This window comes from Candida orthopsilosis, assembly GCF_000315875.1.
Source record: "Candida orthopsilosis Co 90-125, chromosome 7 draft sequence".
Lineage (NCBI taxonomy): Eukaryota > Fungi > Ascomycota > Pichiomycetes > Serinales > Debaryomycetaceae > Lodderomyces > Lodderomyces orthopsilosis.
The window spans coordinates 285,730-307,294 of NC_018301.1; the positions used below are offsets into that span (position 1 = coordinate 285,730).

Below are 21,565 nucleotides of genomic sequence, written 5' to 3' on the forward strand. Positions count from 1 at the left end.
CCTCTAATACTTTTTGAGTAATTCTTTACTTTCACAAGTTTGCATCAATTCGGAATAAAATATGTTTGCCAGTTTACGTCATCGTGTTTGCCCAATTCACAACCTAGGTCAGATGCCAAACAAGTCATTCAAAAATGAAGTTAAGAGATGTTGTTCATCGTAGATTCCGTCTTTCCAATTCTAGTAGAAATTGCGCAAATTACATCAATTTATATGCCCAGGGTTGCGAAATTTATGTCCGCATTTTAATTCCGTCTTGTTCATTTTCGCTTTCCTTCCGCATTTGGCAAGAACATGAAAACAAAATTTGTTAGAAGACATTGAAATTTCAATTGACCCTTTTAGAACATTTGCAGAGAATAATGGAACGACCCAATGAATAGGGAGAATAGCAATTAAAAACTTTAACTCAATCTTTACACTATAACGCGGACCCTATTTAGAGTAAGGATGAGCCAAGCTCCGAACTCTCTGCTATGATCGATATAAATGTGAGCCAATTTCCTTTGAGAATGTTGAAACACGGAATATTTCTCAAACATACAACCAAGGGGCAATCATGATTAAATCAGTTAAGGTTGCTATTATTGGCGCAGGAGTGTCAGGTTTGAAAGCTGCTGAGACATTGTTGTCATCAGCAAAAATTGACAAGAACGATATTGCCATTCTCGAAGCTCAGGATCATATTGGAGGTCGTCTTCAAAACACCAAAGTAGAAGAATCCAAACTTGGAATCACCTATGCTCTTGGAGCTTTGTGGTATCATGACACTTTGATCAATACACCGTTACGTGACTTGCAAGAAAAGGGGTTGATCGAGGAAGGAGATGTTTACTATGATGATAAGGATGCACTAACATACACAGAAGACGGTCTTTTAGATGTTTCAGGGTTGAAGTTGAACAGGGTTATGGAGGAGACTACTCAATTCTTTCCATTATTTTTTGGCGATGAACAACAAGACCTCTCTTGTGATGCAGCGGTCACTGAATATGTCAAACAACATGAAGCATATCTCACAGGGGAACAGAAAGAGTACCTCAACAGAGCTATGAGACTTTTGGAAATTTGGCACGGAATCTCCTCGGTTGAAGCTAGTGGTCGCATGGCTCTTTTGAAACACACTGGACGTAATTTGCTCAATAAAAAAGGATTTACGTTTCTTATCGATACTTTGAAGAAGGAAATAACAGACTCATGTATTCTTTTGGACCAACCAGTGAAGTCCATTATTCAACACAAGCTTTCCAGAAAGGCGATTACAGTTGAGACAAAGAAAGGATTGACTGTCGAAACTGATTATTTAATTGTCACAGTTCCTTTGTCGATTTTGAAATTGAATTCAGATGATGAATATGGGATCACATGGAATCCACCATTACCCAAGCCAGTTAAAGGGATAATTGACAACTTAGGATTTGCAGCATTGGGAAAGGCGTTTTTCGAGTTTGAACACATTTGGTGGGACAATCAACAAGAACATTTTCAAATTCTTCCAAAAAAAGTGGAGCCATCAGAAGTAGACCACCCATTCAATGACTTACCACCTTCATTTACATTTCCAGCACTTGTGGTAAATTACGCAAAATTGTACCCTGGTAATCGTGGTGGTAGTTTGGCAATCCTTACCCCTTCTCCATTATCCAACTATCTTGAGTCTCATCCAGACGAATCTTGGACTTATTTTAGGCCAATGCTTGAAAAGATTGCAGTAAAAGTCACTGAGGACCCCATCAACACTCTTATTACAGACTGGACAATAAACCCCTACATCAGAGGTTCATACACTGCTGTTGCAGCAGAAACTGCCGATGTAGCACTTTTGAATGCAATGAAACTCAAAGTTCTGGGGCTTGAATACAGTAGGGTTAGGTTTGCAGGAGAGCATACCGTAACTGAGGGCACTGGATGTGTTCACGGTGCCTATGACAGCGGGGTTAGAGAGGCAAATTGGGTTTTGAATGCAATGAGGGACCTCACATTGAAGTCGTGAATTGCTAAACTTGTGTTATTTTAAGTAATTTGTTTGTATTTCATAAGTATCTATGAGTCATATTCATATGTACACTGTTCGTTTAGGAAGTTTTTACCACTCGATTAGTGTTGCAAAATGTCTCTGTGATTGCGAAAACAAGTGAGCGGTTTTACGCCCTTTAGATGGTAGCTCTCGCCATTTTTCCGCTCTCTTCTCATCTTTTCTATTTTACATCTCTCATTCACCACTACTTCTTTCGAAAGCAACAACAACAATGTCAGAATTTTATGTAGGAGGACAAGCAATCGACCCTGAAAAGGCCGAGAATATGGAGGAGATTGAAATGCAATTTGCTGTGAAAGCAGTGCATCAGGCAGAAACATATTGGTCGTTATTAGAAAAAGTTCCTGGTTCTCAATTGAGACTTACAAAATTTGACGATGATATCTTCAATAAGTTGTTGGAAGACTTTCCAGAGTTTAAAGAAAAGTCTGCAGCTGCTTCCATTAATGAAGACGAAATGAAATCGGCTGAAGGTAAGACCAAGTGGAGAAGCTTTATCGAAAGCTTTCAAGATATTGAAGAATACAACTTTGGAACACTTTTAAGGTTGAGAGCAGATCAAGAGTATGGTCAAGATACGACAATTTTTGCTGTAAGGATGCAATTCTATGCTATTGAAATTGCTAGAAACAGATATGGATTGAATGATTGGATTTATGAAAGTGCAAAGAAATAGAGTGAATTGATTGATTGATTGTGCGCTGCCCATTTTGTTAGATATTTTTAGATTCGTAGTGTGTAGATTTTTTATTGACACAAATAAACAACACAACACAAGACATTCTTCATTAGGAAATGCCACCACGAACTAATAGACCAATGAACGCCCAAACACAATGGAAAGATCAAGCAAGTAGTCTGTCTCCACAGAATCTGAATGAGCCAACTTATACCCTACCCGGGGTGATCAATTACCTTACATCTGAATTTACCAATTTGGAAAGATTCAAGATCATGACTAATTTGGAAAAGTCTGAAATGAAATACAGGATTCTACACCTAGAAGGTGAGATAAAGACCTTGAAATATGCTAACCAGAAGCAGCAAGCGAGGATAGACAGTTTGGAAAAGGAAAATAGACTTTTGAAAAGTAAAAATAAGGATGAACTATCAAAAGAAGAACCCATTGTCACGAATACATCACCAGAACCAGATTTAGAATCAATCAAGAAGTCTAGGCAACAATTGAAAGAATCAATGAAAGAGATTATATCGTTGCTAAAATCGCCGTCAACGAGATTAGGCGAGCTAAGTATATCAGAAGGAAACCAACACGAACTTGAAGAGATGATTGATAATAGTGAAGACGATTTTGTATTTGGACACGGGTCCAATTCGCCAAAGTCTAACCTCATAGCTCAATTTTTTGACGATGATGATAAAGATGAGAAAAAGGAGGATGATAAAGATGAAGATGTCTTAGAGCGTTCCATCACCAATGAGAGCGATGTGACAGTAATAGAAAGTGGAGACGTTGAAGAGAGACCACCAGGAGCCGAAGTAAAGAATGACGAGATTTCAACAACCAGAACTTTTGAAAATAATGGTGTTACTATCGAACTAGCCACTTTTAAAGACAGGCTGACCATCACAACGTCCATGAATGGCGATACAACCACCAAGGAAGTCATTATAAATAACCCCGATGAGATTCGAAACGCATTTGCACTAACTAATGAGATATTCCTAATAGTTGGAAAAGACATCAACTTGTTAACAGATGGAGGCAAAGAAAAAGTATTGATTCCTGTAAAGAGCAGCTTTTCACGGATAGATTCCACCGCTCTTATAAATATGACCACACCTAACGATAAAAGCAAGACATTTGGTCTAGCCATTAGTGGGTTTTCAAATGGAACAAAATCATTCTTGTCTAAAATATACCAACTCACCGCTGAAGAACAAATTAAATATAAAGAAATTGGCAGCTTTAATCGCAAGTTCCTAACTAAGAACAAAAGTGGATCTAATATCGTATTCGTTGGTTGGAAGTATGAGGAAACTGAATCTGCGCCATCTACACCTAATAAAGTGGTAAAATCTCCACCACCTTCACCTAGTAAGAATGGAAACAAAAATAATACTGATTCAAGGTTGGGACTATACAACGTGATGTACCGAATTGGAGATCAAAACTGCAAGGTGAATCTATCCCTGAAGCAAGTAGCAGTCATAGATTAGCACAATATAGTTTACACAGTTTAATCCCGCGTGCGGCTTTTTGTAACTGAAAATTTTTTTTTCCCTCGTGGTACAAAATGAAACATCTCATCTAAACCTTTTTAGAATTATTTATCAGTATTTCTTCTTCTATAGCACGTCCCCATGTCGAAATCGTTTGACGACTTTGTGAAGCAGCAACAGGCTCAACAAAAGCCAAAAACTTTTGGATACAGAAATGCCAATGCTGGTGGGCAGCAATATAACTTCAACAACACATTCGTACCAGGACAATTCCAGCAACAACAGTACCAAGGTTATCAACCATATCCAGGACAACAGTTTCAAGGACAACCAAACCAGGGATACAATCAAAACAGATATTACAACAAGCCTTCGCAGAGTAATCAAAGCTCATCTGTCGCATCACCTATTGACTCTCTTCCTACCAGTGGTAGAAGCACACCAAATCCAAATGCTTCAACAACGTCTTTAACTTCTTTGAACACTGCACTTTCAAAATTAAATGTTGATGTACCATTTCATGAGAACTTGACGAATATAGAAAAGGCAAGCAAGATCGGTGAAGTCAAAACCGAAGTGAATTCTATTGTGGCCCAAATTGCTGAACAAAATGACTTGTCAATTATCAATGAATGGAAGTTGAATGATATCTTGAAGTCATTATTGAAACCAAAAAACTCACCATTGGTAAAAGAAGGTGCATTGCTTATTATTCAGCAACTGGCAGTTCAATTTGGTGGACAAACTCCAAAGGAATGGCTTCTTTTGCAATTCTTTGCAACAGCATACGACTTGTTTACGGATAAAGACAAGAATGTAATCAAGGCAGCCAAGTCTGCTACCGATGCATTGTTTGGAATTTACCCAGTTGAAGCTTTAGGCTCAGTGGTATTGGATGAATACTTGTCAATCTTCAAGTCAGGCGCCAAGTGGAACTGCAAAGTTGCAGCTTTGGAAAATTTCAATAAAATCATTGACACTGTACCAGCTGATATTTTGGAATTGAAATTTGTCGATGTGGTACCAGTATTGACTGATTTGTCCACTGATTTCAAACCCGAATTAGCAAAATCTGGTTTGGCTACGTTGAAAAAATTTGTTAAAGTATTGGATAACTTGGATTTACAGAACAAGTATGATTTGATTGTTGATACCTTGGCTGATCCAAAACAAGTACCTGAGTGTATCAAGAATCTTTCGTCAGTTACTTTTGTCGCCGAAGTTACAGAACCAGCATTATCTTTGTTAGTTCCTATCTTGGACAAGTCATTGAAAATGTCATCCTCTTCAAACGAACAATTAAGACAAACTGTTATGGTGACTGAGAATTTAACCAGATTGGTCAACAACAAAAGAGAGATTGAAACATTCATCCCAATTCTTTTACCAGGTGTCGAAAAAGTTGTCAATAATGCATCCTTACCAGAAGTTAGGGAGTTGGCTGATAAAGCATACAAAGTGTTGAAGGATGCAGAAGCAGAGCAGACGGATGGTAAGTTCCATGGTAGAATAAGTTTGAAGGAAGCAGAAAACTTTTACACTGAAAATTTACCAGAAGGAGTAGAAGCACCATCTTGTGTTAATAGCAATTACTTGGAGTACCTTGGTAAGGTCTTTCAAGTTGATGCACACGTCAATGACTGGAAGAGGTTATCAGAATACTTGATAATGATATCCAAGGACGAAAAATATGCTCAAGCAGTCACTGCCAATGTCAAACACTTATTCAATCCGGAATCGACCCTGGATGGTACAAACGATGATGGTGCAATTGAAATCGTCAATGCTGATTTTTCATTAGCATATGGATCACGTATGTTGTTGAACAAAACAAACTTGAGACTTTTGAAAGGACACAGATACGGTTTATGTGGTAGAAATGGTGCTGGTAAATCCACCTTGATGAGAGCTATTTCTAAAGGTCAATTAGAAGGGTTCCCTTCTGCTGATGAATTGAAGACATGTTTTGTTGAGCATAGGTTGCAAGGATCCGAAGCTGACATGGACTTGGTTAGTTTCATTGCTTCTGATCCTGAATTGGCCAATGTTCAAAAAAATGAAATCAAATCTGCATTGTTTGACGTTGGATTTTCAGAAGAGACATTGGTGAAGAATGTAGGATCTTTATCGGGTGGTTGGAAGATGAAATTGGAATTGGCCAGAGCAATGTTGATGCATGCAGATGTTCTATTATTGGATGAACCTACAAATCATTTGGATGTTGGAAATGTCAAATGGTTGGAACAGTATCTAGTTGATCATACTGAAATTACATCATTGATTGTTTCTCATGATTCCGGATTCCTTGATGCTGTGTGTACCGATATCATCCATTATGAAAACAAGAAATTAGCATACTACAAAGGTAACTTGTCAGAATTTGTCAAGGTTAAACCAGAGGGAAAATCATACTATACATTGACTGATTCCAACGTCAAGATGGCTTTCCCTCCACCTGGTATCCTCACTGGTGTCAAATCAAACACCAGGTCAGTTGCTCGTATGTCTAATGTGACATTCACTTACCCAGGAGCTGCCAAACCATCTTTGAACAACGTTTCTTGTTCATTGTCATTGTCTTCAAGAGTTGCCATCGTTGGTCCTAATGGTGCTGGTAAATCCACATTGATCAAGTTACTCACTGGTGAATTGATCCCAGCTGAGGGTAAAGTTGAAAAACATCCAAACTTGAGAATTGGGTACATTGCCCAACATGCTTTGCAACATGTTGAACAGCATAAAGAAAAAACCGCCAATCAATACTTGCAATGGCGTTATAGATTTGGTGATGATCGAGAAGTTTTATTAAAAGAATCAAGAAAGATTTCTGATGAAGAGAAAGAAATGATGGAAAAGGAGATTGATATTGGAGATGGTAGAGGTAAAAGACAAGTTGAAGCAATTGTTGGTAGACAAAAGTTGAAAAAATCTTTCCAATATGAAGTCAAATGGAAGTACTGGTTACCTAAATACAATTCTTGGGTTCCTAGAGAAACGTTATTAAATGAGGGATTTGATAAGCTCATACAGAAGTTCGATGATCACGAAGCTTCAAGAGAAGGTTTGGGATACAGGGAATTGAGTCCTAAAGTTATTCGTAAACATTTTGAAGATGTTGGTTTAGACGGAGACATTGCTGATCATACCCCAATGGGTTCATTATCTGGTGGTCAATTGGTCAAGGTGGTTATTGCTGGTGCAATGTGGAACAATCCTCATTTATTGGTTTTGGATGAACCTACAAACTATCTAGACCGTGACTCTTTGGGAGGTTTAGCTATCGCAATCAGAGAATGGTCCGGTGGTGTCGTTATGATTTCACACAACAATGAATTTGTAGGAGCTTTATGTCCAGAACAATGGCATGTTGAAAATGGACAAGTTATTCAAAAAGGTACCATTGCTGTTGACTCACAAAGATTTGAAGATGGAGGAAGCGAGTCTGCTGAAGGATCACCTGCTCCAGAAGTCAAGAAACGTGCTGATGATGATGATTCACCAGCTAATATTAAAGTTAGAACTAGAAAGAAGAAGATGACCAGAAATGAAAAGAAAGCCCAAGCTGAAAGAAGAAGGTTAAGGTATATTGAATGGTTGAGCTCACCTAAAGGAACACCAAAGCCAGTTGACACTGACGATGAAGAGGAATAGTAAGCAATATAGTAAAATTTATAGAGTTTGATTTGTTATAGATTTTGAAATTGCAAGATTGTCGTGTAAGAGTTACAAAAATGTTTTTGCACCAAACAAAAAAATCGAAGGCGAATTATTCATAAAAGAACGTCAGAGTCTACAACAGTCTATTAAAGCTATAGATCTACCCGCAACTCAATTGCAATGGCTGACAGATATTCATTCTCTTTGACCACATTTTCACCAAGGTATGTGCTGAAAGGCACCATTGAAGCTCTTCCAATTCTTTTTGAGGAGTCACACCAAAGGCAAATATACTAACGAATTCGTTATAGTGGTAAATTAGTTCAAATTGAATACGCCCTCAATGCCGTCAAACAAGGTGTTACTACAATCGGAATCAAATGTGACAATGGAGTAGTATTAGCTACAGAACGTAAATCGAATTCGGTACTCAACAAATCGGATGTCAACAACAAAGTCGAATACATAACACCAAACATTGGTATGACATATAGTGGAATGGGACCAGATTTCCGAGTGTTGGTTGATAAAGCTCGTAAGTTGGCCCAAACAAATTACAAATTAATTTATAATGAATATCCACCTGTACGTATTATGGTTCAAGAAATTGCCAAAGTTATGCAAGAAAGTACGCAATCGGGAGGTATAAGACCATTTGGAGTATCACTATTAGTTGGTGGATATGATGAATTTTCAGAGAAGTTTCAATTGTATCAGGTAGATCCTAGTGGTTCATATTTCCCATGGAAGGCAACTGCTATAGGGAAGACGGCAAATAGTGCAAAGACATTCCTTGAAAAGAGATGGAATGAAAATTTGCAATTAGAAGATGCTATTCATGTATCACTTTTGGCCTTGAAAGAAAGTGTTGAAGGAGAATTGATTGGTGATAATTTGGACATTGCTGTTATTAGTGATCCACAAGAACAATTATTAGGTTTTACTGGCACCAATATTGAAGGCCCAAGGTTTAAGAAGTTGAGTGCTGATGAAATTAACGATATTTTAGACTCATTGTAAGTAGGTGTGCAATAAAAACGACATGGTAGAGTAGAAACTGGGACCTTTTCTAGCGTATTGGTGGATGTGTAGGTCTTGCATGGTAAATTGCTCTGTAGTGGTTCTGGGTACTTGTCCTTGACTTGACTACTCCTTTATCGGTACTTGAAATAGTAGCTTTCTTTTCAATTTAAGTGCACTCCTTGTTTAAACCTTATCGCAGTCGATGCTTATTGAAGTGAATTAGTTGCACAAAATCCAATACAGGTGGAAAGAAAAAAAAACTGAGAAGGGCATCTCCATCTTGCAACTAAACTAACCAATTTCATTCAACTAAATCACAACCATGGCAAAGAAGAGCAAAGGAGTGAAGAAAAGTGGTAAGAATAGAAGCTCGAGGAAAATAATCGATGCTTATCAAATTGCTGAGAAACAAGAGAGAAAGAACCACCCTCGTGACTTTGATGACGATGAATCAGATAATGATGTTCCATTTGAAGAAGGTATATTAGATGCAAGAAAGTTTTTAAACGATGGACAACAAGATGAGGATTTACTCGATGAAGAGATTGATTCTGATGAAGCGTTGGCAAGTGATGATGATTATGATGTTTTGAATAGTAAATTTTCACAAACGATACGAGACAAGACAAAGAGAAGGAAGTTAGGACAAGACAGTGATAGTGAGAGCGAGATTGATGTTGATGATGAAGATGCGTATGATAGTATTGATGAGGGTCAGTTGGTTACTTTGTCAGAAGCCTGGGATATGGATGATCGTGATTTTGCTCAAGTAAAAGGAAGTAAGGAGTCGAATGAATTAGTGCTTAATGATGAGTGGGAGTCCGAGAGCTCGTCCAGTGGAGATGACGAAAGTGGCGATGATGAGGATGATGAAGCTGCTGACGAAGTGGAGGAAGATTGGGGAGATACCACTAAAGCATCCACCTCCGATCTGGAGTCTGAATCAGAAGAGGATGAATCAGATAGCGAGGATGTGTTTGCCCATGAATCAGACGACGAGGATGATGAAGTTGATCTTGTCAAGACTACGGGAATGTTGAAAAAGGAACTAGAATCATCGAAGCCCAAAGAGCGTAAAAAGTTTGTTGCTGAAACTCGAACTGAAAACGAATTTAGTGTTCCATCAAATGGTCAAAAGTTGTCACTAAGTGATATGATGAAGGATGTCAGTGGTGTTGATAATATACTTATTGATCAAGATGCTAAAGCAGTAGTTACACCATTACCTAAACGTATTCAACAAAGGAATGATCGTGGAGCTGCTTATGAATTAGCTAAAAAGGAAGTAAGTAAATGGAGTGATACAGTGCAACAAAATAGACAAGCTGAAGTATTGAAGTTCCCTATGCAACAACCAGATCAAATTAACGATTCAGCATTGACATTCAGAGCAGATAACCATACTCCAACAACGAATCTTGAAAAGAAAGTTAATGATTTGCTTACGCAATCAGCTTTGGTTGATGATAAAAAGGAAGCTACATTTGAAGAAATTGCTATGGCTAAAATGTCACCTGAAGAAATGCGTAAACGTACCAACGAATTGAGACTTATGAGAGAGTTGATGTTTAGGGATGAACGTAGAGCCAAGAGGTTAAAAAAGATCAAGTCAAAACAATACCACAAGATTAAAAAGAGAGAAAGGTTGAGAAATCAAGAGTTGGGTGATGAGGCAGAAGATATTGATGGTGAAGAAGAAGATCATGACATGGAAAGGGCTAAAGAGAGAATGAGCTTGAAACACAAGACTCAACTGAAGTGGGCTCAATCGATGATCAAAAGTGGATTGTCAAAAGATGTATCCAATAGAGAGGAGCTAGAGGAGATGTTGAGACAAGGTGAACGATTAAGGGAGAAACAATTGGGAAGAAAAGGGGGCGAAGACGACGATGATGAAGGTTTCTACAGTGATGACAATTTAGATCGTCTTGAACGTGAATATGCTAAAGACGGCGAAGATATAAATAGGAGCAAGATTGGTAAGGGGGTAATGGCGATGGATTTTATGAAAAATGCCGAAAAGAGGAAAAAAGAAGAAAACTTGAAACAAATTGAACACTTGAGACGATTGGAAAATGGTGAAGACACTGGTATCGACTTGTTTGAGGAGGATAATGGATTGGTCAATGTCAAGAAGAATACCGGTAGACGAGTATACAATGCGGCAGCAATTGATGATACGGATTTAAATGAAGAAATAAGGAACGAAGTTGTAGATGATAATGCAAAATCACTAGATGCCAAGATTAACAAAGTACAGGTTATTGAGAAGGAAGCTAAAGATGATGGAAAAGATAAAGCTAAAGTTGAAAAGATCCAAGTCGATGAATCCAATCCTTGGCTTGCTTCTTCCACATCCACATCCACATCGTATAATGACACCCGACAAAAATCAAGTAAAATTACCACCGTGATTGATGAAAACTCATCCAAACTTGCTAAGGCAGCCGCCAAAATAGCCAAGCGTAAACAAAAGCATCATAATGATACCGAATCGCTCATTGATGTTAACAATACACTAGCCATTTCTGAAGTTCAGAAAGGTGAAGATGATTCAGATGAAGGAGAAGATATTGATACTGATTCAGTACCTACAATGTTCAAACAAAAAGAATTAATTAAAGAGGCATTTATTGGCGATGATGTAACTAGTGAATTCCAACAGGAAAAGAAACGTATGATTGAAGATGAAGATGATAAAGAGGAAGATGCAACATTACCAGGGTGGGGTGATTGGACTGGAGGATCTACTAAGGGGAACAAGAATAAGAAGAGAAAATTTATTCGTAAGATCGATGGAGTTACTCAACGTGATAAACGTAAAGATAAGAATTTGTCAAACGTCATTATAAATGAAAAGCTAAACAAGAAAATCCTCAAATACCAATCACTGGATGTACCATATCCTTTTGAAACTAGAGAACAATATGAACGTTCATTACGAATGCCATTGGGACAAGAATGGACCAGTCGAGAAACTCATCAGAAATTAACCATGCCTAGGGTCATTACTAAACAAGGTGTTGTTATAGATCCATTAAAAGCTCCATTCAAGTAAAACATTTTGAAAAGAGATATCAACCGTAAGTAAGATTAAAGGAAGGGACAGGTACTTATATATATATATGTATAAACAGTTTTATCAATCCAATAAAATACCATTTCTATCAGCCCATGATTTCCCAGAGAGGAAAACACCATCAGGATCAGTTACTTTACGAACATTGTTAAACTCAACAAGATCTTGGCCAAACCAGTTTTGCATCAATTTCTTAAATCCAATCATTGAATAAAATTTCTTTCCACCAAATTCCAACTGTTGATGTAAATCATCAACCACCTCAGTCTCATTTTGTTTTTCTGTTTCGACACCAATGAAATTTTTCGCCCAGTGTGGTTTCCCATCAGCTTTAATCATGATATTTTCAAAAATTTGATACCATTGATGAGTACCTACATTAGTGCCAAATGGTCGATACATTGTTGCATTTATAAACAACGTCAATTCATCATTAGTTGGATGAGAATTTGTTTGCTTATGTGGTAATCGTGGCGAGTTATCCAAATAGGGGCGTAAATTATTTCCAGGTATGGGTCCAGGACTAGTCTTCGATCTCTTTGACAACCAATTTTGTGATGGATACAATGATTCATGACCGTCATCATCGACAAAAGGTTCATTGCATTGAGTTACATTGGAGCATCTGACTTCAATTGGTGCATGGACATAAAACTTCTTTGATGCGGCTGCATTTGTAATAACTTGTTTCAATTGTTTTAAAATATCAACTCCATTAACCAATGGAGCTGACCATTCATTAACAAATTGTGAAAATAAACAATCCATATTCAAAGCCTCAACAGAATTTTGTACCGCTATATCTCCCTGTCCCAAAGTTTCGACTTTACCATATTGTTGTTCAAATACAAAATTTTCAATATGAGGTGTTAAACTTGGCCACAAGTGAACTGAAATCCAAAGTAATGATTGATAAAAGAATCGACCGAATGTAGTTCCATACCATGATTCTCTAGGTAAGGAAATTGCGTCATTTGATTTATTGGCTCGCCAAAGTACACATTTATCAGTATATGGAAACCACCAAATTCTGATAAATTCCGAATCTAACCAAATTGTATTCCATTGAGACAACAATGTATCGAAATGGATAATTTCTTGGACTGATTTAATAGTGTACCTAGGACATGTACGTAATGTGACATGAGTAATAATACCAATCTTACCCAATGATAAGAGAATAGCTTTGAAATAATTGGGTTTATCAATTGATGAACAAGTTATTGACTCACCAGCTGAGTTGAGAAAAGTTATGGAAACAACTTGTTGTGAAACTAATCCATGATAGGGGGTAGATCCATGAGTACCAGTAGATATCAAACCAGCAACTGATTGATCACTAATAGAACCAAGATTCTGTATAGCCAAATCATGATTTTTCAAATATTCATTCAATTCAAAAACACGACATCCAGCTTCAACGGACAAATCAACAAACTTAACTTCCTTGTCTGAGCTACCCTCCAGTACAGGTCCCCAATGCTCTTCCTGATGCAATACATGATTGAACTTGTCTAAATTACACAACCATTCTTTAGTCATGGTTAAATCGCTTGGTGAATGGCCAGACCCAACCGTCATGATAGTCTTGTGATATAATCTAGCTTGCTTAATCAATTCTTTAATTTCATCGACGTTGCGAGGCTGAAATATGGCTTGTGGTTGACAATAGAACGTACCTGCCCATGTCTTGTGAATAAACTTATTCGTAGTGAACGGTTTTAACGAGTCTGGTATGTCACCTCCTCTTGACTTCGTGGCGAACATCATAGTCTATTCCTAAATGATACACTGAAGTTAAAAGAAAGGAAAGGGAAGGAAATTTTAATTTTTGGTGATAATAAAGATTGAATATGATTTTCCTTACTTCTTGTGACTTTCTTACACCGGTCTGTTTATATAAGTCTATTGATGCATTTCTAAGCTTCTTAGTAATTTTTGAATTTCAATGTCGTAAAACTTTTTAACAGGACTCAAAATTATTTCACGACATGCAATCAATTAACGCATATGTCATTATAATTAGTATTATGACAGCCACAGTTTTATTTTACTTTCTTTTGTTTCTCTTAATTACTCCGAGAAACATAGTAGATGCATCTTGTTACCTTAGACCAAGTGATAACTACAAAGGTATACACTTGCTGTGCTTTGAACTTACCTCTTATTCATTTGTTTTGGAATGACTGCTGTTCCTATAGTCAAGATTATCTAGCATATCGAAGCCAATTTGGCATTTCTCTCGGTGTCGGATTGCTTAACGCCGGTACACTGTTCCAGCTAATCTCCGACAAAGGAACCGAATATTTTTGCATCCAAAATTTCTAATTGGTTGAGCTTATGCAACTAATAAACTCTGAGAAACTCCATTTAACAAGAGCACTTAACCTTAAGATAAATAAACGTATCAGTTACTTTGCACTACGAAGAGGTTTTCACTTTATGAGCAAGTCTTGATGTTCAAGTTCAACCATTTATTGTGATAAAATCAACCTTTCTTTTTCTCTATAGTGAATATCCCATAAAATTACTACTATATTCAAATACGTAAAGGACGTAGTTCGTGATCCTCACAATTGACCACAACTACGCTTAACCACGTCACTCGTATTCAATTTCCTTTTCTGAGAAAACACAACAAATTTTACAAACGTGATATGCTCTACCCTCAATCACATGTATTTTATACTTCATTCTTATCATAGCTTACAATTATAATTCACGTGTCCATGATCAATCTGGCTTCCATACAGCTTCCATACAGCTTCAATGCATTATAAGTTCAACGGATGATTCATCTTTAATCCTCCCCACTGCTTTATCATGCTTCACCTATCCCCAATATGTACGCAGCATCCAATCTTTTACTATTCGAATCAAAAGTGCCAGTATTAGGATTATAACTAACCGCTTCATAACCGTAGTTACGCCAACTATTCTAATGCCATACCCCTCCTCCCTTGCTGTGATTGCCATTATTTTGACTGCCCTAGATATTGCTAATACCCCAAATTCTACAGCGAATATTCCATGCTTATTCCTGTGGTGTTCCACACACCAGTTACATAGATTCATAAGTCCTCCTACTGATTTTGTCAACCCAAAAACAATACTTCCCAACATGGGAGGTTACCTCCATTGCCCGTAGTTATTTTCGTCCACATGGTTCTATATTTGGTCGTATGGTGATCCAGTCCCCTTCGGGCCCCACCTTTCAGTAATTGTCGTTATAGCCCTATCTGTTGCTTGACTCATCTTGCTAATATAAAATGTGTAAAATAAGTAGCTTGTATCATATAATTGAGAATAAAATCTAAGCGAATAGTCGACATTGTCATATAGCAAAACCATTTTCGATCAATGTCCCGTTTTTATAGTTTACTAATAACAGCGGAGCAATGATCACCATACTACATAAGGTGAAGATAGTAACGACTAATCAATATTCGAGAAGGCATTGTGACAAATTAATACACAATAAGTTGAATGGGTTTGGTTTGCATACATTACAATCATAAATGTCAAACTCCTACACAGACACTAAAGGCTACATTATTATCTCGAGTTTCGTACATATGTATATAATTGTTATTGGCCTATTTCACATAAGTGTAGAAAAAGGCCACGATGAAGTGGATCTAAACAAGAGTCAATATAGTGAATATATATTAAGCTACACTCGAGAGTTATCATTGTTACTCTAAATAGGCTGACTCGTGTTAACTAAGCTAGTTAGTTATCCCGTCCGTGCACTGTATTCGTGCCCTTTGGTAGATATAGTCAAAGTGAGAATAAATTGAGTTGTCTCATGCTTCGACAGACATTTAATTTACACACCCTATTGTAGCGTCTTATTGAACCAAATACAGAGTAAAATATGAAACTTGAATACCAACAACAAAGTCGTGGTACCAATCACAACAAGGATAATAAAACCAATGAAAATAACGAGCCACAACCAACTGTAACGGCAATATTACTGAAAGAGCCCTTTGTTGATGTACTTGTTGAAGATTTTGTTGACTCGCTTGTTCTCTGGGAATCGGATATGGACTTCAATATTGATGAAACTTGTGAAGAGTAATCATCACTACTATATATGTCCTCAAAAGCCTGATAATCACTAAAATGGTACCAACCCTCTGTTTCTGTCCAAGCTCGTGATTGTTCTGCGTCTATTGACGAAACATAATCTTCAATGTATGAAGACTCTGTAGCTCTCAGAGCCACAGAGCAATTGAGCTTTGCAATGCCTCTGGTGTCACATCATTTAAGGTGTCATCAAAACCACATTGTTTAAAACATTCGCTGCGTATGACGTAATAACCATGGTCTAAATTGCAAATACATTGCGTCAAGTTTGCATAAAGTTGTTCTTCAAAATCAGAACTATCCTCATCATTACGATGCTTACCACAATCGAAATATTCAATTTTGGATGTGATTCGACAAACTTCAATGTTGAAGAATTCACAATATAATGCTCTTTTGAACAATTCGAGATTTCCCACCACAATTGAGGCAAATATTAACACAAATTCAAATTTTATTATATGGTGAAGGTGGTTGGTTGGTTGCAAAATAATGGAGGCTTTGATGAAAATTTTTTTGTTAAAGGGAATCTGGTAAAAATAATCTTCCTTTTATTACATAATTATATAAATTTGAGAAAAAACAGCCCATTTATGTAGACACGAGGAAGTGAATTAGACATATATAACTTAAAATTATGAGTGTACTTGTGAATCTGTAACGTTTTAAAAATGAACCTTGTTCTGTGGCTGTGACTTAGTCTAATGTGTCATACTACATATAAGTGCCTGTTAACGTGTGACATTGTATTATGATAGATATTATTGTACGTTTCTATGCCATATCCTTTTATTTTGGTTTCACACTATTAAACAAAAAGTTATCGCTTATACCGCTGTCTATTATGCAAATTATCCCTTATTTCTTAGCCTGGGTAATTTTTCGCATCCAAAATTTATCGTTGGTTAAGCTTTCACAACAAGAAATTTTAAGCTTTATCATACGATTACCTGCACTACATGTATATGTATTTACTTCTGCTTACTCTTGACCAACATAAAACAAAATTTAATCAAAACGATAGGTTAAAATTGTCATATTAGATAAAGATATAAAAAATATACAAAGCTCACTATCGTCAACAGTGATAATCACAATAAAGATAGTAAAATCAAGGAAATCAAAGAACCACAACCAACTGTAACTGCAATGTTACTGGAAGAAGAAGTTGCTGTAGATGTATTTGACTCAGTTGTAGCAGCAACGTTTGTAGAAGAGCTGTCTGTTGAAGATTTAGTAGATTCAGTTGTGGCAGTAGCACCACTGGAGGACGCCACCGTTGAAGGTGTAGTAGACTCGATTGTAACAGCAGTACTACTAGAAGGTCCCTCCGCTGTTGATGCTGCTAGCCCGCTTGAATTTTCTGCATTAGAATTAGTGATAGACTTCATTATCGCAACAATTTCAGAAACTTCGGAAGACATAACTTCAGTCCTCAGTAAATCCAGTTCAACTTTTGTTACTGACCAAGCTGGTGTATCAGCTTGATCTCTTGATGAAACATAACTTGCAAAACGAGTATTTATCTTCAGAGCTTCTGAGCAAACTGAACTTTTAATCATTTCCGGTTTCAAGTCAAATTGAGCACCACATTGTTTAGCACATTCTGTCCACTTGTTAAAATAATCATCTTCTAAATTACAAATACAACGATCCATTTGCTTTTCAGCATAATATTCTTCTTCAGTATCAGATTCATAGTCACTGTCGTTATCATAGATTTCACAATTGACATATTTGATCTTGATGGCTTCACGACAAGATTCAATTCTTGATACATCACAATCGTCGTGATCTTTTTTTAACAATTCAGATTGACCAAAAGCTAATGAGGTAAGTGATAATAAAATTGTAAAGTATCTCATAGTAATTGCAAAAAAGATAAGAAAAGAAAGGAAGTTAACTCTTATGAAAAGTATGCTCAGTCAATAAAACATCTTTTCGAGAGAAAACCAACATCATTTTATAATGCAAAGAAGGTGATTAGGAATTGCACAGCCTGAATAAAAGGGGTCAGCAAAGTGTGGTTAGCTTCTTCTAGGTTCAAGGTTTTCTTGGAATTTGCAGTGTAATCTATTTATAGCAAAGAAAGCTTGGATAGGACATACATAAAGGTAATTAATTTAGCTGCAAAACAAAGCTATGTGTGTATCGTACGTTTTCTTCAGTGTCGTAGTTTTAGAAATACGACACTAAACTTTTTCTGACATGTGGCTCTAAACCTGTTAACAGTCGTGTGTGTGGTTATACAAACAAGTGGATTACGTAATATGAAACACATGGTTTTGGTATGTTGTGTGTCGTATAGACACATGAGATAGAAATAAAGTGATATACACTTGCCACTTATTCAAGTAGATAATGAAAAGCTCTGACTAAAACTCAAGCAAATGCTTTCACCATTAGTCTAGAATCTCACTCTGTGAATGTGTCTCTTCATATACTCTATATCTATTATGTGTTCTATACGACACGTCTCTCTGGTCTCAAAAGATATTTTTCAGTTTATATGCAGAACTGTCGTTTAGAAATAGAAAATTATTTCAACACACACACGAGACACAGAGACTGATAGACACCAGTTCTTTTTCTTCATATCAAAAATCAACTAATATCACTACTACTACTACTAACTCATATATGATGACTAAATCTCCTCAAAATATTGGTATCAAAGGTATCGAAGTATACATCCCAGGTCAAGCAGTCAATCAGACTGAATTGGAAAAATTTGATGGCATTCCTCAAGGTAAATACACCATTGGTTTAGGACAAACCAACATGGCATTTGTCAATGATACCGAAGATATTTACTCCATTAGTTTAACCGTTTTATCAAATTTATTGTCCCATTATAAGATCAACACTGATCATATTGGTAGATTGGAAGTTGGTACTGAAACATTATTGGATAAATCAAAATCAGTTAAATCGGTATTGATGCAATTATTTGGCGAAAATTCCGATATCGAAGGTGTTGACACTATTAATGCATGTTATGGAGGTACTTCAGCTGTCATTAATGCTGTTAATTGGATTGAAAGTTCCAGCTGGGATGGTAGAGATGCCATTGTTGTTGCTGGAGATATTGCTATTTATGACAAGGGAGCAGCTAGACCTACTGGTGGTGTTGGTGCCGTTGCCTTGTGGATCGGTCCTGATGCCCCTATTGTTTTTGATTCAATCAGAGGATCATATATGGAACACGCTTACGATTTTTATAAACCGGACTTCACTAGTGAATACCCAACTGTTGATGGACATTTCTCATTGAGTTGTTATGTCAAAGCCATTGATAATTGTTATAAAAATTATTCTCGTAAGGTCACTGGTGATAAAAACAAGACTGTCGGGTTGTATAATCATTTCGATTATAATGCATTCCATGTCCCAACCTGTAAATTAGTCACCAAAAGTTATGCCAGATTATTGTATAATGACTACAAGTCAAACCCAGAAAAATTTGCTGATTTAATCGATGAACAAACAAGAAAACATATTGATGCATTGTCATATGAAAATTCATTAACTGATAAAATCTTGGAAAAGACTTTTGTCACTTTGGCTAAAGACCAAACTAAAGCCCGTGTTGAACCAGCTTTAAAAGTTCCTACAAATACTGGTAACATGTACACTGCATCAGCTTGGGTTTCCCTCGCATCAGTCATCTACTATGCTACCAACAGTGGTGCTAACTTACTAAACAAGAGAATTGGAGTCTTTTCCTATGGATCAGGATTAGCGTCAACTTTATTATCAGTCGTTATAAAAGGTGATGTTTCCCAAATCACCAAAGTATTAAACTTTGATTATAAGTTGGGTGAAGGACGTAAAATTGAATCTCCACAAGCTTATGTTGATGCAATTGGCCTTAGAGAAGATGCTCATTTACAAAAGAGCTTCAAACCTAAGGGATCAATTGAGAATTTACCTGTTGGAACCTATTATTTATTGGAAGTTGATGACAAATATAGAAGAAAATACGGTATAAAAGAATAAGCCAGGGGAGGAGCTATTGTCTTGTCTTTGCTATTGAATGGGGATTTTAGTTGTTCATTTTGCTGGCAATTAATATGTACGTAGCTAATACTATTAAAACTATACATAGCATCCAGTGTAATATACTTCTATTCAAAATAGTATATACACGTTGTTGAAGATGTTAAATGGATAAATAAGTAAATTGGGGACGATATTGACAAAGTAAATGTAATTTATACATTTCAAATTGAAGAAATGCTTGATGAATGTGCATGAAATTGTCTTGCGGTAAAACATTATCATATTCTGCGTCTATATTTGCATTGAATGTAAATTCTTTGTTTTGATTGAGATTTGTAATGATGCTCTTTTTTAACCTTATTCGTAATCTGGTGATCTGTATTTTCTTTCTGTTGGTCCAGCTCAACAATGAAGGGAATTTTCTTATTAGCTTTATTCTGTATATTCGATATTTGAAAATCACCAAATGAGCCGCATGGTAAAGGAGTCTAACTTTGACTTGTAGTTGAATCTTGTATTTGACCAATTTGATATCGACCCATCGTAGATAATTTACTTGTAACAGACGTTGCAAAAGTTGTACTAGTATCAGGCCTTGGGATTGGTATTGCTGGGGAGGTTGATCTTGGGAACTGGTGCTGGTATTTTTAATGGTGAAAATGCAGTAAATGGGTCTGAGTTTGTCATTTTCATGGCTTAGGCATTGAAAGCTTTGAATTTTTGCAATACCTTTCAATTTAGGACGTTTATGTCCCCAAATGTCTTGTTCATTTCGATGACCATTAACTGATTTGCTCTTACTTCGTGCATCCTCTTTTTTAATCACATTTGATTCATTAGTGCTCTTCTGGAAGAGTCTCTCAATTCTGACAGACGTAAATATACTCCTAACCGAATTACTCTTGTTCGCCTCTTCAATGTTCTTGTGAGCCACACTGTTATTTAATAGTTTTATCTTGACTTTTTTATAGTTTAGTTTGCCCAGCAACTTCTTTGTTACATATCTAACCCGTTGCTTTATTTGTTGTTTCTTCTCCAATCGCCTTGCTCTTTTTTGCAATTGTCTCTCCTTCTTCTCTCCTTCTTGCTTCTTCTTTTCACGGTATAGTCGTATCCAATGCCTTTCGCATTTCCTATATCGTTTCACCAGGTCATTATATGCTCGAATTTGTTGCTGATTAATATTGACTCGTAATTCATTCAACTGATTAAAGTGCAAAGTAAACCAGTTTTGACCAATAAAAATTTGCAGATCTTTCTCTGCAGAAACTTCTTTATGGGTTTTCCTACTTATTTGCTTTTGCTCTTGCTCTTGTACGCTACTGATGTTAGTTTCCTCGTCTTCGTCCTTTTGGCTCTCGTAATTTGCTTTTACGTCACTGTTGGTTGTTGGGGGATTGATAATATGCCCATAACTCAACTGATTAAAATATGCATCTTCTTCGAGTTGAAGTTTTAACAATATCTGTGGATAATCATGAGACATCTCA

General features: G+C 36.6%; 10 protein-coding genes and 1 pseudogene across 10 annotated transcripts, besides 1 other annotated feature; 7 read left to right on the top strand and 4 right to left on the bottom strand. All coding sequences in view use genetic code 12, as the record gives it.

Moving 5' to 3' along the window:
- Nucleotides 1–559: 559 nt before the first annotated feature.
- Nucleotides 560–1,993, top strand: CORT_0G01480 (Cbp1 corticosteroid binding protein; the record flags this gene model as incomplete). Its single annotated transcript, XM_003870913.1, has 1 exon — nucleotides 560–1,993. One exon carries the CDS (start codon nucleotides 560–562, stop codon nucleotides 1,991–1,993), a length of 1,434 nt encoding a protein of 477 aa, XP_003870962.1.
- A 256-nt stretch (nucleotides 1,994–2,249) lies between these two features.
- CORT_0G01490 (hypothetical protein) lies at nucleotides 2,250–2,714 on the top strand (the record flags this gene model as incomplete). The annotated part of the gene is made up of 1 exon (XM_003870914.1): nucleotides 2,250–2,714. The coding sequence occupies one exon, from the start codon at nucleotides 2,250–2,252 to the stop codon at nucleotides 2,712–2,714; it is 465 nt and encodes a 154-aa protein (XP_003870963.1).
- A 119-nt stretch (nucleotides 2,715–2,833) lies between these two features.
- Nucleotides 2,834–4,219, top strand: CORT_0G01500 (hypothetical protein; the record flags this gene model as incomplete). The annotated part of the gene is made up of 1 exon (XM_003870915.1): nucleotides 2,834–4,219. The coding sequence occupies one exon, from the start codon at nucleotides 2,834–2,836 to the stop codon at nucleotides 4,217–4,219; it is 1,386 nt and encodes a 461-aa protein (XP_003870964.1).
- Nucleotides 4,220–4,363: 144 nt separating this feature from the next.
- On the top strand, nucleotides 4,364–7,873 carry CORT_0G01510 (Elf1 mRNA export protein; the record flags this gene model as incomplete). The annotated part of the gene is made up of 1 exon (XM_003870916.1): nucleotides 4,364–7,873. The coding sequence occupies one exon, from the start codon at nucleotides 4,364–4,366 to the stop codon at nucleotides 7,871–7,873; it is 3,510 nt and encodes a 1,169-aa protein (XP_003870965.1).
- A 186-nt stretch (nucleotides 7,874–8,059) lies between these two features.
- Nucleotides 8,060–8,899, top strand: CORT_0G01520 (Pre8 alpha-2_sc subunit of proteasome; the record flags this gene model as incomplete). The annotated part of the gene is made up of 2 exons (XM_003870917.1): nucleotides 8,060–8,103; nucleotides 8,191–8,899. The coding sequence occupies 2 exons, from the start codon at nucleotides 8,060–8,062 to the stop codon at nucleotides 8,897–8,899; spliced, it is 753 nt and encodes a 250-aa protein (XP_003870966.1).
- Nucleotides 8,900–9,224: 325 nt separating this feature from the next.
- Nucleotides 9,225–11,960, top strand: CORT_0G01530 (U3-containing small subunit processome complex protein; the record flags this gene model as incomplete). The annotated part of the gene is made up of 1 exon (XM_003870918.1): nucleotides 9,225–11,960. The coding sequence occupies one exon, from the start codon at nucleotides 9,225–9,227 to the stop codon at nucleotides 11,958–11,960; it is 2,736 nt and encodes a 911-aa protein (XP_003870967.1).
- Nucleotides 11,961–12,044: 84 nt separating this feature from the next.
- Nucleotides 12,045–13,751, bottom strand: CORT_0G01540 (Alo1 D-Arabinono-1,4-lactone oxidase; the record flags this gene model as incomplete). Its single annotated transcript, XM_003870919.1, has 1 exon — nucleotides 12,045–13,751. The coding sequence occupies one exon, from the start codon at nucleotides 13,749–13,751 to the stop codon at nucleotides 12,045–12,047; it is 1,707 nt and encodes a 568-aa protein (XP_003870968.1).
- Nucleotides 13,752–15,896: 2,145 nt separating this feature from the next.
- CORT_0G01550 lies at nucleotides 15,897–16,513 on the bottom strand (annotated as a pseudogene).
- Nucleotides 15,897–16,513: a sequence feature.
- A 651-nt stretch (nucleotides 16,514–17,164) lies between these two features.
- CORT_0G01560 (hypothetical protein) lies at nucleotides 17,165–17,938 on the bottom strand (the record flags this gene model as incomplete). The annotated part of the gene is made up of 1 exon (XM_003870920.1): nucleotides 17,165–17,938. One exon carries the CDS (start codon nucleotides 17,936–17,938, stop codon nucleotides 17,165–17,167), a length of 774 nt encoding a protein of 257 aa, XP_003870969.1.
- A 775-nt stretch (nucleotides 17,939–18,713) lies between these two features.
- On the top strand, nucleotides 18,714–20,072 carry CORT_0G01570 (Erg13 3-hydroxy-3-methylglutaryl coenzyme A synthase; the record flags this gene model as incomplete). The annotated part of the gene is made up of 1 exon (XM_003870921.1): nucleotides 18,714–20,072. One exon carries the CDS (start codon nucleotides 18,714–18,716, stop codon nucleotides 20,070–20,072), a length of 1,359 nt encoding a protein of 452 aa, XP_003870970.1.
- Nucleotides 20,073–20,235: 163 nt separating this feature from the next.
- On the bottom strand, nucleotides 20,236–21,561 carry CORT_0G01580 (hypothetical protein; the record flags this gene model as incomplete). Its single annotated transcript, XM_003870922.1, has 1 exon — nucleotides 20,236–21,561. The coding sequence occupies one exon, from the start codon at nucleotides 21,559–21,561 to the stop codon at nucleotides 20,236–20,238; it is 1,326 nt and encodes a 441-aa protein (XP_003870971.1).
- Nucleotides 21,562–21,565: the final 4 nt, after the last annotated feature.